The following is a 19,460-nucleotide window of genomic DNA, read 5'->3' on the forward strand; positions in this document are numbered from 1 at the left end:
GTGTAGAGCCCATAAAAAATTGCATGCCATCTTGAGGAGGGAGGAAAAAAATTTAATACTTATGAAAGTGATTGTTGAAAACTGAAAACAAATAAATGAATAAATTTGAAAAAAACAAAAAAATAATTTGCATTAACTTTGTATAGAGCAATCTGTCCATATGCTATTTTCATAGAATGTAAACTCCTGGAGCGCAAAAAATGCCTATTGAATTGAATTCAACCTGTAAATGGGAAAATATAGTTGAGAAAATAAATTGTGACTTTCTCTTTTTGGCCCGGAGTTGAATACAAAAATCAGATTTGTTCAAATGACAATTCACTTTTCACCATGTTCGTATTGAAGACGAAAACTGTATTATAAAGACTGGGGCAGCTAGGTGGCACAGTGGATAGAGCATGAGTCAGGAGGACCTGAGTTTAAATCCAGCCTCAGACACTTATTAAGCTGTGTGATGATGGGCAAGTCACTTAATCTTGATTGCCTCTTCCCCCCAACAATGCAAAAGAAATTATATAATGTTTAGAAATATTCCAGATTTAAACTGTGTGTGTATACAAGCAATCTAAGAGAATGCTAAGTATGGGAGATGACTGAATGGTGGCTTGAAAGTTAGGTGAGACTTGCATTCTATTTCTGCATTTCATTTATGACTTCAGCCAGTCATACCATGTCAGTTTCCCTGTTTTAAAAAAAATTTATAGATGATTCTAGAAAAAAACATATCACATTTCATTATCCTCCATAGTATCTGGCACACTATCTTGTGTGCTATAACTCAATATATGTTTGTTGAATGAATGCATGCATGCATATATAAGATGAAGGTGATGATAACTGTTCTACTTTATTTATTAAATTTTTATAGTGTGTCAAGCTATTTGGAGGTCTGTATATAAACAAACTGGTGATAGAATGGCAGGAAAAAGAGCAGAAGGTAGTTTCAGTTAAGTAGCAGGATGAAAAAAATGAATGTACAGATAACACACATGCCTATATATTAAAAAAAAAAACAAGAAGGAAGAAATAAAAAGAGAAAGTCTGTTCAAATTAATGACAAAATGCATAAAACATCTATGCATAATCCTACCAATACATACTTAGAATTTAAATAACTACAATTACAAATACTCTTCATAAAACTAAAGGGAGATAAATAATCAGAAAAAAGTCATTCATTATAGTTGGACCATGTCAACATTCTAAAAATGACAATACTATAATACTACCTGAATTATTTAATAGATTTATTGCTATACAAACTAAGTAAAATAATTTTAAAAATATACAAATTTTGGAATTGTAGGAGGAAAAGATCTAGAATCTCAAGGGATTTTTAAAAAAATAGACACAAAGGAGACTAGTATTATCAAGCTATACTACAAATAAGTAACTAATAAAACTATTTGTTGCTGGTTAAAAAATTTTAAAAAAAATGGATGAATGGAATAGATTAGAAAAGCAAGAACCAAAATCAAATGAACACATAGTCCAGTGATAAAACAAAACAAAACAACTCAACAGCACAAACAACTGAGTAAGGGACTTATTAAATGCTAAAAACTGCTGGGCAAATTGGAAAGCAATTTGTCAGAGGAAAAAAATGGACCAGCCTGTTACACTATCTTCCACAATAAACTCCAATGGATGCTGTCTGAGGTGCTGAGTCAGAAAATCAGTTCACACATATCCAAAATATTGACAGCAGCAGATTCTGTGGTTGCCCTTCCCCCACTGGAAACAAAGTGGGTAACTATGGATTGGGAATGATTGAACAAATTGTAGCATATGGAAATAATTCAATACAATTTTGCCATAAAGTTGCAAATAGGAACAGAGAAGCACTGCAAGATATTTATGAACTGAGGCAGAGTGAAGAAAGAACTATTAAGTGAATAATATACATGACCACAATCATGTAATTGAAAATAATAGAAAAAGGTAGCTCAACTTGGAATACATACTAGAACCAAAATTGATTCTTGAAGACATATGATGAAGCATTTGTTCTCAGCAGAGCTGGAAGTTCTATAAATGTTAAATACTACATATATTGAGAGAAATGGTTTCTGTATTCCTTGCTTTTGCTTAACTTTTCTGTATTAACTGGGTTAAAGGGATATATATGACAAGCCACATGATACCATTATACATGCAAAGTCATGTAAATCATATTCCCATATTAGCCACAAGGAAAACTTTTAAAAAAAAATGAGTTTAGAAAAATAAAGCAGAAAAATGGTAAACCTTACATTCCAAGAGGTGGTTTATAGACACTAATTCAATTGTTTATTATCTAGATATGAGACTTTTGTCGAGTAACCAAGTTGGCGTATTACTGGAAGAATAAAAGCACAGAAAGCCACTGGTTTCCAGTTAAGCCCTATGTGCAAGAAGTAGCAGAAAATCTCAAACTGGATAAAGAGGTAAATTTGCCATGCAATGAGAATAAAAGATACCATGTGCTACACTGATATCCATGAAATGTAAAACTACATATAGGAAGGTCTTTAGAACCTTAGGTGGAGGCTCTAGGCAGGATTTATGGGAGAGCATGAACAAGGATTACTCAAGAGGAGAAGGTGCAGATGCATTGTGATTTGTATCAGTGGAGGATGCTGATAAGAACAAAGATGAATTGAATTGATGTATTGAAAAGATGTAAGGATGCATGTACCCACTTGGGGTAGATAAGGTGTCACAGTGGATAGAGCACTGGACCTGGAATCAGGAGGACCTAATTTTGAATCCTGTCTCAGACCTTAACTGTGTGATTTGGGGAAGCCACTTAACTTCACTTAGCTTCAGTTTCCTCATCTGTAAAATGGGGATAATAACTGCACCTACTTCACAGGGATGTTGTTAGGATAAAACGAGATCTTTGTAAAGCATTTTGCAAGCCCTAAAGCACTGTATAAATGGGAGCTATTGTTGTTGTTATTTTTAAGTAGCTACCACCTGCCTTTTCCATCTCATCTCATTACTGCCTTCCATGTTGTCTACCGTCTAGTCAAACTGGATATTTTTCTGCCTCCACTGAATACTCTCATACCTTCATGGCTTTGCTCAGGCCGCTCCCCATGCCTGAATAATACCCTAACCCCCAACTTGTCTGTTGAATTCTTATTCTGCTTTTAAAGCTCAACTCAAATGCTACCGTGTCCATGAATCCTTTGCTTAACCCTCTGGATGCTAACGAACTTCACCCCTCAAACCTTATGCTACACTTTGGCTCCTAAGTCCCTTAGGTATATTCATGTAATGCCATACAATAATCTGTGCTGACACCCATACTAGCCATCTATCACCCTAAGTAGTTCCTTGAGGGCATGACAAAACCACCTCCACCAGCATAATGTTTTATACCAGAAATGTCAAACACAAGGTCTGTCATATTGGGAACCAGATGAAAATATAATTGGGAAATACTTAACTAAATAAAAAAATACAACAGAACATATGTAATGTTAATACAATGTTTTCAAAAGTCAATATCCAGCTTGCAGGGATGCTTATGCGTGGCTTAGTGGCCACTGTTTCTTTCAGAGTTTGACCCACTGTTCTATAATAAAGTAGATATCTAAAATACTACTGATTAGGATTTAGTCAGATTATCCAAGCTACTGGCCAAATAAAAGAGATAAGTGTTTTGGATATCAAAGGCTTAGTCTGGCAACTTCCTTTTACATTTAAGCAAAATTCTAGAAAATATATGTTATTATATTTTTGGCTCATGGAGTAGATTCTTCAATATGTGCTGAAAAATATTTATGGGAGAGATGTCACTTTGCAAATGATTTGTTAAATTGCTCAAATCTACAGCAGCCAGAATCGTATTTGTTTTGAGCTCTGTGGAGTATATCATTCTTGCTTCAGCAGAAAAACATGTGGAGGCAATAGCCCACAGAATGCTTGAAAAGGTCATATTAGTGTAATTAGAATAGGTTAAAAAATAAAGACTCGTAGACGATCAAAAGGGTGCCTCCATTATGTATCCATGTATAACATGTTTATATGTATACACATGTATATGACTCTTTGGCTTCATCAAACAATTTATTTCTACAATTTGTTTGGCTTCCACAAACAATTTTAGCAACCACTGGGTTGGAAAGAGTATGGTTAACTTAGTCTTGTCTCTAGAACTTCCTGATTCAATGGGTGCTAAAATCAGCAGGGGCATTTTATTCATATTTTGAGTGTGGAGAACTTAAAAGTAGGACACTAGACATCAGAGTGCTGGATTGAGGAGTCAGGAAAACTTGAGCTCAGTTTTCTCCTGTGATACTAATTGCATGATCAATTAGAATCAATTAGTTGGGCAAGCCACTTAAACCCTCAGAGGCTGTTTCCTTAGTTCAAGGATCTTTTACTAGTGAAGAAAGTCAAGTCAAAACGCATTCATAAATAATCACCTATAGCACTGATTATGAGCCAGGCAGTGTACTGCCATAGATGGCCCCTTTCCATCTCTGAATTGGTGATGTTATGGAGTGCCCTTGTTTTTAACCTCTTAGCAACAATAGTGATAGTAAGCTCAGTTTCCTGAGACCTGCCGAAGGGATGACAGAGCATTTCTCCTCTGCCCTTCCTGGTTATAAAAAATGTATCCCATCTTGAAAAAGGGAGCGGAGCTAGGATGTACTGTTCTCCCTTGCATAATAGCACTGACTTCGCTCTCATTGTAGATTTCTGTTACAGAGTTGGTGTGGCTAACCAATCATTCCCCATTTCTGATAATTAGAATGTTTTTCCCTCTTAACGTTGCTTTGTATATACTTCCTGCTTACTTACATGCATCAGTTCATGCTGTATCTTCCTCAGTAGAACATAAGCATCTTGAAGGGATAGATGGTTTCATTTTTGTCTATATCTCAAGTGCCTAGCCCAGTAACTGGCAAGCATCATGTTCATTATTGTTGAACTGAATTCTGTGAGATGTTTCCCTCTAAATTGGGATAATAAAGTCAGGGTCAGAAAGATTCAGAAAAGGGTCTTTCATCTATTTATACTAGGAGAATCTGAGGACACACACACACTGCTTGTTGTCTCTTAGATTCAAAGGGGAGAATCATAATAGCAAGTCATCCATTGCCTAAGCTGCATTTTCAGCAAATCACTAGCTTGGGGCCATCTGTTGCCTGCCCTTGCAGACTTCCAAGCTCCCTGGGATAAAAATAGCTGCTAAAAATAATCCTATGGGCTCAAGAACATGCTGGCCCATGTCTGGAGGAAGCTCTTTTCAAGGCCTCCAGAGCTAGCTCACCCAGGCTGCTCAGACCTTTAGTACTAAAAATATCTTTGGGTCAGGTCTTAGGGTTATAAATCATTTTCACTAAGTGGGAACTCATTAAAAGTAGATTTCCTCTGACCACTATGAAGCTCATTCCATTTTAACCCTCAAACTCCTGGGCCTGAAAATGTCTTAGCTGTTTGGAAACCAATCCATAAGAATCAAAAAGGGCTCCAATCTTGTCTATTCCTAGGTCCGACGTTGACTATCTCAGACACTATCGGGTCCCAGTCTATGTCTATTAGGTTGTAAATTCTTCCATCAGATTGTAAATTCCTCAAGAGTAGGGGGTATAATTTTGCCTCTTTATTTTTTGGCTCCTTGGAGCTTAGCACAGTGCCAGCACATAGTGGGTGTTTACTAAATGTTTATTGATTATTGATTGATTGGTAGTCTGATGAATGCTAGATATGGAGTCTAGCCAAACTCCTGAGTCTATGAGATTTCTTTTAGTCTGTTAGTAGACTGAGTTAATCCCAATCTACTAAACAGATTGCATCATATTAGACGTGGAGTGCTTTGGATTAGATGTAGCTTCAGGCCTCACCCCACTTTCTACTCATGCTTAGCTTGAAGCATTGAAGTTCCTGTTAAGCAGTTTCGATATCACTACCAAAGGGTGGCCATGCTGTCTGATAAGAGTGTCTGGCTGTGACAGGTCCCTTCTCTCTAACCTCATCAATCTCAAGCCTTCTTTTAGGCCAAGCCCCAAGAATATAGCTTGGGAAGCAGAATGGGATAGTGGAAAGAATGGTGAATTTAGAGTCAGAGGATCGGGATTTGAGTGTTACTCCACTCAGTACCTGAGAAAATAATCTACAATTGGTGCCTCTACTTTCCCCTCTTCTCTTTTGCTTCTGAATCTTGACTGCCAACCTCATCATTTAACTGAAACTGCTTTCTCCTAAGTTACCAATAACTTCTTAATTGCCACATCTAATGGCCTTATAAAAATTCTTATCTATCTTGTTTTCTCTATGGTCTGTGACACTATCACCTTCCCCTCTTGGAGACTTTCTCCTTTCTGGTTTTTGGGACGCTTTTTTCTTCTCCATCTCCTTTGTGTGATCTTCATTCAAGTCATGCCCACCAACTCTGAGGTTTTGTTCTGAGGCTTCCTCTCTTCTCCCTTCATACCATCTTATTTGGGGATCTTATTACCTCCAGTGACTTTAATGATGATTTCTATGCAAATAATTCTCAGATCTATACAAGGTTCCTCAAAGTCTTAATTTTCTGTTATTAAAAGCTTATATCTGCACTAAGGCTTTTGAGATACCCAGTATAACCAGCCTTAATCTATCCTCTGAGCTCCATCTGCTTCTTGGACATCAGAATTGTATGTCCTATAGGCATCTTAAAATGAAACATGCCCCAAACAGAATTCATTGTATGTCCCTTAAAGTCTTTCCCTCTTTCATACATCCTTACTACTGTCAAGGGCATCACTGTACCCCTGGTCTTGTAGGTCTGCATCCTCAACCTCTCATTCCTACTCACCCCACATCCCCAACCTGTTGCTAAATATTGTTATTTCTACCTTCATAACATCTCTCCATTATGTTCCCTTCTCTTCATGCATACAGCCACTAGCGTCCTGGTGCAGGCCCTCATTACCTGGACTACTGCAACAGTCTTCTGGTTGATCTCCATGACTCGTCTCTCCCCACTATATTTCATCTTCCACTAAACTATTAAAATGATTTTTTACAAGTGCAGATCTGACTATATTACTTTTCTACTCAATAAACTTCAGGACCTCCCTATTATCTTATGTCCAGGATCAAATAGAAAATCCAGTTTAAAGTCCTTTACAACCTGCTTTCTTCCTACCTTTCTTGTGATCTTTTTATTTTCCTCCACGTATCTATGATCTAATAATACTGGTCTCCTGTCCTCTTGGGGTGCTCTTTCTCCCAAATTCCAATTTCTGACTTCCTTAAAGATTTAGCTCAATTCCCATCTTCTGCAGGAGGCCTTTCTGCCTGATCTCCCCCCTTCCCTTTGAAATGACCTTTCACATACCCTGTATGTAGCTTATATGTATACTTTTTTTGCATGTTGTCTCCCATCTTAGAACATGGGCTTCTTGAGAGCAGGGATCATGTCTCCCACTCCTCTCCCCTCCCCCTGTCATTTCTTTGTAGTCTGGCACACAGTAAGTACTCAATAAATGCTTGTTTACTGTTTGATGTTGGGAAACTTCTTTGGGTCTCAGTTTTCTCATCTATAAAATAAGGGGATTGGGTTAGGTGGCCTTTTGGTTGTAAATCTATAATCTACAGTCTTATGACCAAAGGTGTGTGTGAGTGTGTGTGTGTGTGTGTGTGTGTGTGTGTGTGTGTGTGTGTGTGTGTGTGTACTGCCGATGAATCATTAAACATCATAAGTATGGAATCAATGGGAGCAACACCCAGCACAAGAGAAAGAATTCACCCTTTATCAAGGGTTAACTGGACAAGGGAATTTTACAAGCGTCTAAGTAAATAAGGTCAATGTAGAACAAAGAACAATGAGGACTTTACACCTCAAAAAGGGAGAAACCATTAGTAACAAAGTCCTTTGTAAGTGGGACAAGAAGGCCCCAGAGCATACTTGGGAACACACACTAACATCACACAAACCTCCCTCCCCACAAATGAAAACAAAGCCCAACGAAATAAACAAACCCCAGGTAGATTCTGAATATATAACTCAATCAATTCAGGTTTCACCATAGTTTAGGCACTTAGGTGGTGCAGTGGTTAAGATTATTAGACATGGAGTTATATAATGGTACTTAAAATGGGAAGATCTTTGCCATCCATTAATAGGCCCATGTGACCTGCTTAAATCACATGGAAGCCTAAGTTACATGTCATGGGAGGAGCTTGGTGAACGGGTAGAACATGAAGGGGTGGAACAGGAAGAGGAAGAGCTGGAGAAGAGTTGAGAGGAAGTTGGTCAGACTAGTCAGAGCTAGGAAGGGCACAGGGAAGCAGGCAGCTGGCTGTGAGTGAGATAAAGGCATTTTGCTTAAGGGAGTCTTTGTGTGGGAAGTCCTGATAATATGCATAGACTTCTTGGTTACTATGATAGATTTCTTTGTTGCTATAATGGATTGGGTTTCTGGTGTCAGGATTTGGCTTTCTGGTGTTTGAATAAATGTTTTGATTCTGTCTTCCATGTGGTGAGTCTGTTATATTTTGTAATTCAGAATTGTGCTGGCATATTATCATAGCCACTGTAGGTGCTGTGAATATCACTGTGGCGCTACAAGTTAGAAAGACCTGAGTTCAAATCCTGCCTCAGACAACTGCCAGATGTGTGGCCGTAGGCAAGTTACCTAACCTTTCTCAGCTTCATTTTCTTTTTCTGTAAAATGCAGATAATAGTAATTGCCTCAAGGAGTTGTGAGGATCATGAGACAGCACATATAAAATGCTCTATGAAGCATAATGTACTACGTCCATGTTAGTTATTATTACTAGCTATAATTCTAGACATGAATCACATAAGGGAAAGTTGGGACCATACATGACTTTTCTATTATGATTAGAGCTCTTGATAAATGAACTCATAAGTTAAACAAATCCTTCTCTGATGTTAAAAACCTTCAGGATTTCATGCAAGATCAATTTTCATTTAGTTGGGTTTTTCTAGACCTAATGATTCGGTGGCATTCAAATATGTCATTACTTCCTCTTGGTGGTTTATTTAATTTGTAAACTTGCTGCTATGTTTTTAGTGTTTTACAAGCACCAAAGAGCCTGTTTAAACCATACATTGAAAACCTAAAAACAAACATTTCAAATATGATATTGCCATAACTGGGAGTAGGGATAGGGGAAGAAAAAGGAAAATCGGTAGATTGTAAACATTCTCAGAAGGGGCCAGAGTTGCTTTTTTTAAGAAAAAGAAAAAAGAAAATATTCCTGCTGTATGAATAATATAAATTAATAAACTATATGGCTATAGAAACAGCTGCAAAGACGCCATCATTTCTTGGTAAAAACCACTCTATCCTATTGAGATGTAGAGAAGATTTAGAGGAAATCAACGTAATTCTGAAATGTTGCTGGAAGGGGACAAATTAGACTAACGCAGAGAGAGATGGCAACTCTAGTTGAGCAAACATCCTAGGTGTTGTTTAGGTGAGCATTCTGCTAGTGGGGCAGTGGAAGAACACTGAGTTAAAATTAAAATTGAAATTCTTACTAGCTATGTGATCATGGGCAAGCCACTCAATCTGTTTACCTGTTTCCTCAACTGTAAAATGGTGGTAATAATAGCATCTATGTTGGTTTGTTATAAGCAAATGAGCTATTTATAAAGTGCTTTGCATAGTGCCTGGCACATCATAGGCACTATATACGTGTTCTCTCTCCCCTAAATATCCCACAATTCAAAGCTCAGACGTCTTTGCTGTGGCTCATTCATAGAAATTCTATGTTCTATCATCATCACTGGACAGAAATTCTAGAGATAGGTGCATCTGGGCTACTGGAGACACACCCAATGTTCCCAATGTTCACCACTACTGTTCCCAGATTTTTGTTATAGTAACAAGAGGAAAACAGATTTGAGAATTGGGTGCCCTCCAGGTGATGCTGACTGGCCCATTTTCGTAGCTGTTGCATATGGCAGAAATTAACTGATACATGGAACATATAGGCTATTAAAAGAGAGAATATACATCAAAGGATTACAGCAGAGTATCTTTTATTAGAAAGGATAACAAAGAACTTTGTATATAAGTTTGTATAACACAAATGGTTTGGATAACCAAGACAATCTGGTAGAGAATTAATATGGCAGTTTTGTAATAAGAACCATCAGCCCAGATATAAGTACTCTGGATGTTCAAAGTTAAAACATTAAAAAATGTTTCACAGATGAAAACTTACTGTGACACACTGTTAAATATGTAACATTAAAAAAAGTATCCCTTAAATAGCATCTGTGACTATTATTCCCCTTGAAATAAGCATTACAAATAGTGTTGACACATTTGATGTGACCTGTAGGGTGGATTTCCCCCTGAAATATGCTACAATGTGGTAGCAATATTGCGAAGACCCAGGTCATATGAGTGAAAGCTATATATTTCCAACAGAAAGTCAACAAGACTCCTAAATGCTCCCCCTTCTGCACAATAAAAGTATCTTTTGAGCTATAAAATTTTAAAGTATGAAACAACTTTGAGCTAATGGGTTCCAGAGAAAGCATCAATAAATAATGGAGGGTAGATGACCACTTGTCAGGGATATTAAACGCAAGATTCATCCATCAGACAGTAAGATGGACTAGACATCCCTTCCAGCTCTAGGATTCTATGATTACAAGTCCAGAGATATACCTGTAGCCTTATTTTATGAATTAATTTCTTCCAGAGTACATTTTTTATTTGGAATATAATACAGGAACAAAACAGCCTCATTTGAGCTCTACCTTTTCTCCTTTCCCCAGCTAAACCCTATGGGAACTGAGGGCTGCACATAATCTGCAAACTGGATAATTAGTCCTCAATAATAGCAGTGATTATTCCTGTGTCTTCCTGTGTAATTGAGTGGATTGAGAATCATCTTCTCAACAGCATTGTTAACAGTTGGTTTATCCCATAGGTTGAAGTCCCTTGGGGATGTTCAGCTTCTCAAGAGGATAATCAGATCGAAACAAACTGGTTAGTGTACAGGCTGGAATGGCATCCTCCAACCCAAGCACTTGGGCCAAAAGCAGAATAATGACCATGAGATGTCATTTATCTGCGAGAATAGATGCAGGGGTATGGACTGGTAGACCCTGAGTGTGTCCCGGGCCTTTCTTCACATTTTCCAGTGATTTCCTCCCTCTCCAATATTAAAAAGATATCAATAAAAAACAGAAAATGAATTCCAAAACCATTGAAAATGAAGGATAGATATAGTTAGAATACAAAGGTTCTTAACCTTTTATTGTATCACGGACTCCTTTGGAAGGCTTGTGAAGTCTATAGGCTGCTTTTTGGAATAATGTGTTTAAATGCACAGAATAAAATACATAACATTACAGAGAAAACCAGCATAGCATTACAGAAAACCCAAATTTAAGAACCCATATAGGGAACAGAGACAGTACCATATTAATGACTGATTAAGAAATAAGACAAAAATATAACAAAATACCCAGTTATGCCTGATATTTTATTGGAAAGAAAACAGATTTATTCATCCAGGTCAGTTTGTTTGACTACTTTTGATATAAGATAAATATCTTATCTCCCTACCTCCTTTTTAAAGCTGAGGGTTAATAATATAGGTAAATTATATGGTAATTATTATACATCTTATTCACATATAACATCAATTCCGAGACTGATGTGATTCAATATCGCATTTTATCTAATCACTTTATTTCATGACCAGACAAGGTTATAGGATTTTCTTTTATCTAGGGAAATGAGTATAATCTGCATTCCAACACTTCCCAGAGGCAACATCTTATTGTCTCCATTAAATAAGCTACTAGCTAGTTTTTTTTTCCCTCCCGCTTTGATAGTACTTGATGGTATACCATGATGAGTACCAACAGAAGTGTGAAAGGAGATAGTGAAATGTCTGCTTACTTTTTATAATTGGACACACACACATCCCATCAGCATAACAGGGCAATGTATAGTGCTGACTGGATACTAAATAATTTATAACAAAAATGACTCTGAAAAATAGATTCATCATTAGGCACTGGTGGGACCAGAGCTGTTATTAAGCATGTTAAATTTCAGAAATTCAAACTCTCAGCAGCATTCTAAAAGAATGTAGTTATTAATATTTTATACTGCTACAAATTCCCATAATTTCTGTTGTTTTTTTTTAAACTGTACTTGTACATAAATGAAAATACCCTTTCATATAGTTTGCATTTATAGTAGGTAGGTAGATGAAGGATATGCTTGTTAGTATAAAAATATTTGCAAACTCAATGTAAGCACACAGTAGAGTACAAAGACCATTTGTAAAAATAAAAAAGTCATAAGTTTAAAAAAGTCAATATTAAAACAAATGCACTCTATTTTTTAACACCCTCTGGCTGGGATTCTGATTTAGCATTATATGTTCTTATGATATTTTCAGTTACTTGGCTTCTCCACTTGGAGGATTCACAGATTTGGTCTTACTGCATGTATAAGACTGATGATTACACTCCAAATTTAACTATGTCTTTAATATTACGCATCTGTTTTTTCCTCTCTCTCTCTCTATATATATCAAAGGTGAAAGATTTAGTCTTTTCTTTTTGAAAGAGAAAGAAAAAGATGCAGGCAGATTTTGTAACAAGTTAGGGAAAAAAATACTCCACTGTCCAGCTAAGAAACAGATTTTGATTTATATCTTAAAGTAGCAGTTAAAAAAAGAACTATAAAATTGTAAAAGTTGTGAAAAATACACTGAAAAGTGTCCCATGGAAAAATAAAAAATAAAAACTCAAGCTTGTTGGATAGAAGAAAATACCACAGCCTAATCAGGCATGTCACAAGGTAGGTATGTGGCCAGCTGAGCATCTACCTGGCTCTTGTGGCTCCTGGATCAACAAAGAATTCACCAGCACCAAAATATCTAAAACCTTCAATGACATAATGAATTGGCTTCAGGCCTAATGAAGTTTTAATCCACTTGGGCAGTTTCTCTAACAACAGTACGTGTTTTTTTTTTTTTTTAACTTTTGGAAAATGAGTTAGAATGATTCATTTCCACCACAAGAGAAAGATAGCCATAAAGCCAACTATTATTTATACATGGGGATGGGGATGGCAAGGATAACTGAAGTTGACATCCCCCCAAATGCAAGTGGGAATATCTGGGAAATAATCTTCAAGTAAAATATCATTTTAGCTTCTTTTTCCCTAAATTCTTTACAAGGAGTAAAACGGATAGCTCTCGATGTCATAACCTCTGTTGCATTTTTGGTTGGTAGTGTTTATGATTAGTGCTCAATAAGTGGGCAAAAGTCATTACTGGGGAAAAAAGGGGTCTGGATTACCTGAAAATTAACCCCTAAATAAAGAAAAGTTGACTTTATTTTCAAAGAACATCCATTTATAAATTTAATTAGAAAATGGCTGACATAATTTGTAACAAAGCAGATTTCTGTAGCTCTTGTTTGCTTAAATATCCATTAACATACAACATGGCTTCCACATGTTAAACCACACATGGGTCAGCTATGTTTTACTCTTGTACATAAATAATGACAATGCAAAGGACAGCAACTAGTCCAAGGGCTTGTAGGCCAAGAAACCAGAGCATAAACCAAAAGAAAATGACTATGACTGGTTCCACAATCCGTTCTCCGAAATACATCCTTGTGAAGCCCATGTTGATTAGGTTTTTGTTGAGTTCACCAAAAAGGGTTCCCATCTTTTTGTAGTCATCTATAACAGGTTCCACACTATGATTTTGTGATTCTTCTATGTCCTGTAAATAAGAAAAAGGGAAAGTGAATACAGTGTGGCTTAAAATAATTTAACATAATCATGTTATAAGAACAACCACTAGCATGGTTCTAAGCTCATTCAATAAACACTCAATAATAGAGTGACAGATGCATGAGAACTTTTCTCCTTATAATCAGATAGAACTGCTAATATGCTTGCTTTACAAAAAGGTGGAAAATACCCACATCTCCAATCCAATAAATATTTTTTAAGCACCTACTACTATGTGCCAGGCACTGGGCTAAGCTCTGGAGGTACAATGAATAAAAAAAAAGACAGTGGGACCATGGGGAGACAACACACAAAAGGCAAGAAAAGGCGAGAACGCTAGGGAATGCCTGGCATGAGGGCGTTTTGTTTGGTGGAACTGAAACCAGGCAGAGCAGCAGACACAAAATGGCACTAGCGAGCTGAGAGTTTAGTTTCTGCCTTATATAATGGAAGGCATTGGGAAGAGTTTGGTACTGACTTCTAGCCATCCAATCAGAGGGGAGAGAAGGTGAAGGACATAGGGTTAATCAAAGCTAGAATTAGCAGCATGGTGGTAATTCAGAAGAGATGAACTTAACCTGGGAAGGGTATCCTGTTAATTGGAGTATCTCAATATATGTCTTAATTTCTGTAGATTCCAACAAATTGAGCTCACCTAAAGGAACTCTGACCTGTCATGCTCTAGTTTAGTGAGATACAAATAAGTCTGTAGAGACAAGCTGGTTGAAAGCTCAGTTTCTCTTTACTGCAGATTTTTATCATGACAATTTGTTGGAAATCCTCCTAGTTCCTCATTGTTGAATATCATAGATTTCAGCAAGCAGGATGACTCTGGAGAAGTAATCTGTCTCCTTTTCACAGTTAACCTCTTTTATGCTACAGACACATTCATCCACTTATTTCACAAAGGAGTTGACTTGGTAATGACCAGAGCCCTGTTATGGCACAGCAACATCACAGATATAGATACCTTCACAGGTCTCTGTTACTCTTCTTATAACAGTATGTTTTTATCTCCTTTATTGTGTAATCTAAATTAATCATTTAACAGTTTTCTTCACATTTTAGCTATTTTCCTGTTCTCAATTTTTAGTCTATTGTATAAAAAGCAACGTTCACCTTGGTTCTTGTACTTAAATTTCTGATTGAGGTCTAGTTCACTGTTAAAACAATCCAATTCAAAAAGCATTTATTCAGCAACTAGCTACGTTCAAGGCACCAAGCTAGACACTGGAAAGACAAAGACAAAAATGAAATAGTTCCTGCGCTCAAGGAGCTTATATTCTGATGAAGAAAAACAACATATACGTAGATAAGTAAATGCAAACTATATACAAAGAGCTTGTTGGTGCTTAGAGGAAACCACAATGATGGCACCGTAGTTCCCCTTTGCCCTGGTGCCAACTAAAGATTTATTTAAAAGATAATATCTCATCTTCATTTTAGTAGCTAGAGCTGGAGAGTTGGAATAAGTTTTTTTTTAAAATAAAATCAGCCTTGCAATGGACATACTTCTAAATAACTTTTTACATGACTACAAATTAAAATCTCTTCTTTTTTGTTTTTGGCGATTTTCTTAAAAGAATTAGTTGGATTAGAAGGATGATGAGATGGAAATTTGTAATGCAACATGAGGGTAGAATCTGTCACTAGTAGGTACATGCCTAATGTTCATACCACAGTTACTCATAAGTGGAAAGAGTTACTTTGTTTTGTACCTCTCTAAGGTCCTTATTACATATTATGGAACACAGTACGCTTCCTGGGGTGACATACCTTAAAGAGATCGTTTCTTATCTGGACTTTGTATTACCACCAGTCTCTGCCAATGTTCTATGCACAAATTTGGCATTCAGTGTTTGAGGAACTGAGTTATATTTGCTGTGGTTTTGTTGGAGTGATTTAGTTTAGTTGGGGGTGAAATTATATTTTCAAATTGTCTTAATATGCATTTCTTTCTTTAGAAGGAAAGTTGTACACTTCTCAAGTTATCATGTGTTTTGCCTTTTGCATATGTCTCTTCTTATACATTAGGGAATAGATGACTATTCTTGACTATATCAGTTCCTTGCATATTTTCTCATGTAAAAATTTTATCTCGTAGTTCTTAGAAATGTTTTTCTCATCAACTATTTTTTGTTATCATCGTATTATTTTTTGTTCTCCCTTGCCTTCTTTAATCAATATTGTTGAGAGTACTAGATAGAAATGGCAGGAAATAGCTTTGGAGACGCTGCATACCATTTCCCATAACAAATTCCAGTTATGTCATAGATTTAAACATTGAAAAAACATTGAAGCATCAGAGAAAATGAAATAGGCTTGTGTCTACTATGGAGAGAAAGTAAATTTTTATATATTGAACGAATCAAAGACATTGGGAACATTGGTTGGTGGATTTGATTATATCAGAATAAAAATTCTGTACCACAAAAAAAGGTAGAAAATATGGTTCATGAATAGGGAACCAGAGAGGCCCTTTCAACACCATGTCCATTGTTCATCATCTTGGTTAATTTTCCAGTTATGACACAGGTGAAAACAAGAATTGTTTTAATTGGAAGAAGTGAAGTTGTTTAACCTAAAGAAGATCAGATAAGAGGAGAGGAAACGTAACTGCTGTCTTAAAGCATCTGAAGGGTTGTCAGGTGGTGGAAGGATTAGTCTTGCTCTGTTTGGTCTGGGAGAGCAGAATAAAGAACAGAATGAATGGACAGAAGCTACAAAGAGGCAGATTTAGGCTTGATGTGCCTCACAATGAGAGTTGTCCAAGAGTGCAGTGACTTGCTTGGAGAGGTGGTGGTGTCTCCTTCCTTAGAGGTCATCAAGTAGAGTTTGAATGACCAATTGCCACATGTGTTATAGTAAGCATTCCTTTCTTGTACAGATTATACTAGAGAGCTGCTGAGGCCTCTTTCACTTCATGACTTTAATAATTAATTTATGTATCTAGTGATTAGTGATTTGGATCATGCTGTCTTAGAAGGGCATTGATGGTTTGTAATTCTTTTGAAAACTGTTCATACTCTTTGACCACTCATCTATTCAGGAATGGCTCCTGATCTTATATATATATAGATATATATATATATCTATATATATATCTATATATATAGATATATATATACACATATTATATCTATCTATCTATCTATCTATCTATCTATATCTATATATCTGTGTTAGTTGTCTGTATATCTTGAATATTAAACTTTTATCAGAGGTATCTAGTGAAAATTCAACAATTTAACTAGCTGCTCACTTCACATGAGACCCTCTCTCTTCTTTAGCTCCTATCTTCACCTGATATCAGTGACAAAAGCAGTACTTGCACTTCAAAAGTTTTCACGTCCATAGCCAGGACTTTAGAAATAATTAACCTCCTTCTCATTAGTTCTAATAGTATCACCAGAAGCAGATATTAGGTAGCACAGTGGATAGAGCTCAGGTCAGGAACATCTGAGTTCAAATCCGATCTCAGACATTCATTAGTAACATGATCCTGGGTAAGTCACGTAATTTGCTTGCCTCAATCTCCTCATATGTAAAAATAAGGATAATAATAACACCTACCTCCTAGGGTTGTAAGGATCAATGAGATAATAATTGTGAAGCACCCAGTACAGTGTCTGGAACGTATTAAACGCTATATAAACATTAGCTATCATTATCATAAGCCTCCAAGTGGTATGTCTCAGGAGGCTTCCCATATATTTGAGATATGTCCCAGGAGGCTGCCATTATATACCCCTCAGCAAGCAATTGTCACGCACAGACCCAATGAAGAGATATGAGAAGACATTCCCCTCTCACTCTGTCACAAAAGTGGGAGGTAGAACATTGCATATATTTTCAGACTTTTTAAAAATTTTCAGACTTTCTGATACAATAATTACATTTGTTGATTTTTCAGTTTTTCCTCTTTTGCTTTTATTTAAAAAAAATTATTTGTTATGTGGGTTGGCTCTCTCGGAGGGGACAGCAGAGGAATATGGGGAGAAATTCTGGTGATGTAAAAAACAAGAGCTATCAATACTATATTATTTTTAAATGGCAAGGAATTGTCAGCAACCATGAACTGTCCCTTCCTTCTATGACCCATACTAGATGTCCTCTTTACTGGAGTCAAGTATGGATCCTCACCATCATTCCAGCAGAGGAAGCCTCCTATAAGAACCTTAAACCTACTGCAGACTTACAACAGGTCAGGGGCCATTCTTCTTTCATTTCTTCTACTGGGCAGCCTCTTGGGGGTGAGTCTGGATTCTCTTTTGAGCCTTTTCAGAGTTATTTTTCTACTCATTTCTTTCTTATACTATTTCTATTCTTTCAAAGAACACTTCATTCTCCCTGGTAACCCAACAATACACAGGAAACAGAGAGGCATCTCTTTCCCCAGTCCTCAACCTTTCCTTCTTTAAGAGGGCAACCTGCATTTTGTGTGCATTTTGTTTGGCGCTATAAGAAATACAAATAGTTCAATCTTCTTATGTGATGGGGATATCCTATATTTGTAGAAAATGAAATACTCAGCAGTTCTCCGTGACTCTCACTGTTAATTGGCTACGAAAATTGAATTCATTTCATTACTGTTGTTGTTCAGTTATTTCAGTCATGTGACTTTTTATGACCCCATTTGGGGTTTTCTTGGTAAAATACTGGAAGTGGTTTGCCTTTTCCTTTTTAAACTCATTTTACAGATAAAGAAATTGAGCCAAACAGGGTTAAGTGACTCGCCCAGGGTCATACTGCTAGTAAGTATCTGAAGCCAAATTTGAACTCAGGAAGAACAGTCTTCCTGATTTCAAGCCCAGTGTCTTATCCACTATATCAACTAGTGCCCCCAATCTGTCATTTTACTGTTCCTCTTTTTGGGGCTAGGACTGGTTGGTTGGTGGAGGAGGGGTAGAGGAAATTCTTGTCAACTTTTCTGATCAAATCAAACTTCCAGTCACTTCCTTTCTTCTGTTTCTCTGACCAAACATCAGATGTAATCAACTTAAATTTTTGCGTTTTCATTATATCTTTTGCTTCTCTGCTGTCATTAGATTCCTGTACCCCTCTTCTTTTGACCCCCACCATTGTTAAGGCATAGATTAAGACTCACTTTTCCCATCAGGCTTTTCTTCACTATGTTAGTTCTAGGAGACCTTTCTTCCTCTTAAACTTAAGCGTACTGCCCTTACCATTCACTCATTTAATAAACATTACCTGAATACTTACTTAGTTCAAGGCACTATCCCAGGCACTGTACAGGAAATTAAGACCAAGACACTTTGGTCCCTGTCCTCAAAGAAACCATAATCTCCTTGGAGAGGTAAGATGTCTACACAATTCATTTACAGAGAAGAAACTTCTCTATCTTGCTGCCTGGCTTTATCTAAGTGGATTCTAAGTCTATTCTTATTTCAAAATTCTACAGTATCCCTTGGTAACCATAATTCTTGCTATAATTGGTTCAGTTTCTCTATCAATAATTTTTATAACTCCTTACAAGAAATATAGCTAATTCCAAGGGGGTTGATACAGCCCATAATAGTTTTAAAAATAAAGACTTTCTTTTGTTTAGTGGTTAAAATGGGGAATCTTGCTTAGTATACTTGTCTGACACTTGCAAAAACAGAAAATGACAGCTCAATGCCTCCTCACATATCAATCAGGAGGGTGAAAATTTATTATAAATTGTAATGTTTTTCAGTTTTGGGGATTAGACTCTTGTCCTAT

General features: G+C 36.6%; 1 protein-coding gene across 1 annotated transcript in view; it reads right to left on the reverse strand.

Moving 5' to 3' along the window:
• Positions 1 to 9,977: 9,977 nt before the first annotated feature.
• Positions 9,978 to 19,460, reverse strand: part of FAM241A (family with sequence similarity 241 member A) — an 83,414-nt gene continuing 73,931 nt past the window's right edge. Inside the window, exon 2 of the mRNA XM_072623914.1 lies at positions 9,978 to 13,725. Coding sequence (XP_072480015.1) covers positions 13,480 to 13,725 — 246 coding nt within the window. The 3' untranslated portion in view covers positions 9,978 to 13,479. The remainder of the gene's footprint in view (positions 13,726 to 19,460) is intronic.

Source organism: Notamacropus eugenii, chromosome 7, assembly GCF_028372415.1.
Source record: "Notamacropus eugenii isolate mMacEug1 chromosome 7, mMacEug1.pri_v2, whole genome shotgun sequence".
Taxonomy (NCBI): domain Eukaryota; kingdom Metazoa; phylum Chordata; class Mammalia; order Diprotodontia; family Macropodidae; genus Notamacropus; species Notamacropus eugenii.